The sequence below is a fragment of the Phytophthora parasitica genome, assembly GCF_000247585.1.
Source record: "Phytophthora parasitica INRA-310 unplaced genomic scaffold supercont2.49, whole genome shotgun sequence".
In the NCBI taxonomy this organism is placed as follows: domain Eukaryota; phylum Oomycota; class Peronosporomycetes; order Peronosporales; family Peronosporaceae; genus Phytophthora; species Phytophthora nicotianae.
The window spans coordinates 423219-425044 of NW_008649035.1; the positions used below are offsets into that span (position 1 = coordinate 423219).

The 1826-nt window shown below is 47.5% G+C and overlaps 1 protein-coding gene across 1 annotated transcript; it reads left to right on the forward strand.

Annotated features, from left to right (window-relative positions):
* Positions 1 to 86: 86 nt before the first annotated feature.
* PPTG_16003 (hypothetical protein) lies at positions 87 to 1388 on the forward strand (the record flags this gene model as incomplete). The annotated part of the gene is made up of 1 exon (XM_008912793.1): positions 87 to 1388. The coding sequence occupies one exon, from the start codon at positions 87 to 89 to the stop codon at positions 1386 to 1388; it is 1302 nt and encodes a 433-aa protein (XP_008911041.1).
* Between the last annotated feature and the right edge of the window lie 438 nt (positions 1389 to 1826).

Here is a 1826-nt window from a genome sequence, read left to right on the forward strand (position 1 = left end):
ACCAGTCCTGTCGTGTCAAAGACGGTGTGAACTTTTACCCGCAACAGATTCACTTGGCGTTCGCAGGAGCGAAAGTCGGCACGGCTATGACAGTGTCGTGGGCAACATTCGAGGACGTGAGCGATAGTTCCGTCTGGGTCGGGAGCTCAGAGGATTCGCTGGAATTGGTCGATACACCTGTATCTAGTGATAGCTACTACAGCGACGATGAGTACAATTTGTTCCACCACCACGCGACGATTACAGGTCTTAAACCGCGTACTAAATATTTCTACAAGGTCGGCAGCAGAGGCGACGAGAAGTACACAAGCGATGTAAGTTCATTCATCACAGCACGACCTGCAACGGACGATAGTTCTTTCAACGTGTTGATCTACGGCGATCTCGGGGACGGCGAGAACTCGGTTGATACCATCGCTGCCGTCAACAAGCTGACGTCCGATGACATCGATCTTCTCTACCATATCGGCGACATCTCGTACGCTGACAACGACTTCTTGGAGGTGAAACAAGCTGCTGGTTTCTTCTATGAAGAAGTTTACAACAAGTGGATGAACTCGTTGATGCCTCTGATGAGTAGTGTCCCGTACATGGTTTTGGTTGGGAACCACGAGGCCGAATGCCACTCACCGAGGTGTCAAGCCTCTCGCACGAAGAGCAAAGCGTTGGGAAACTATACGGCGTATAACACACGGTTCAAAATGCCATACGAGGAGAGTGGTGGGACATTGAACATGTGGCATTCCTTTGACCATGGTCCAATTCACTTTACTTCGGTATCGTCAGAGTCCGATTATCCAGATGCACCAGCGAACGTATTTACTGCATGGACCGATAATGGTAAATTTGGCGACCAATTGAGTTGGATCGAAGCAGATCTCAAGAAGGCAGAAGCCAACCGAGCGAATGTACCGTGGATTTTCGTTGGCATGCACCGTCCGATCTATAGCGTCCTCAATTCTGAAAACGACGTTCCCATCGACCACACTGCAAAGATTCAGGCAGCATTTGAAGATCTATTACTCAAATACAAGGTTGACGTGGTGCTGACAGGCCACAAGCACTACTATGAACGGCATTTGCCGATCGCGAATAACAAGGCTATACTGGACGGCGTTTCTAAAGACTACAAGGTGTACGACAACCCTCAAGCCCCGGTACATATCCTAACGGGTGGAGCTGGTCAGTCCGAGGGACTATCCTTCTCACCGACGCACACTGCGTCGTGGAACGCCGTGTCGGACTATGAACATTTTGGGTACTCGATGTTGAAGGCGAATCGCACGACGCTGGTATGGGAGTATATTTTGAGCTCGGGCCAGACCGTTCAAGATGAATTTGTGATGCACAAGACCGACCCAACCCAGTCCGACGTTACTAGTAGCTAGCAGCCTTCAATGGTGCGTTAGATTGCACTTATTCGCTTGTATTATTCCAATAGAACACACTATCTGAATACCTAGAGTTCCGAACCACTTATTAGATCGATTTAAAACCATGAAGAAATCAAGAACATGAAAGCCTAACGGTAGCAGGAGAAAGAGGGGGCCATTAAGACATTTTTTCGTCGACAGCGTTGTACTTAATTTAGTACTCTGTTATCGTTAAGTTAGCGGAGGAAAATACGTATCAGATGATTTAAGACAGTGGTGACCTTCACTATTATACCTCGGCCTCATATTATATCAAGTTCATATTCCTTTCGTTTGTTGTGATAATCAACAAAAGACGGTGAGTAGTCCGTAATGTACGGATATCGCATGCATTTGCCTAGTTGGTTGGATATCCAGCTCAGAAAGCATGTTAAGACGCCCTGAACCAGTTTT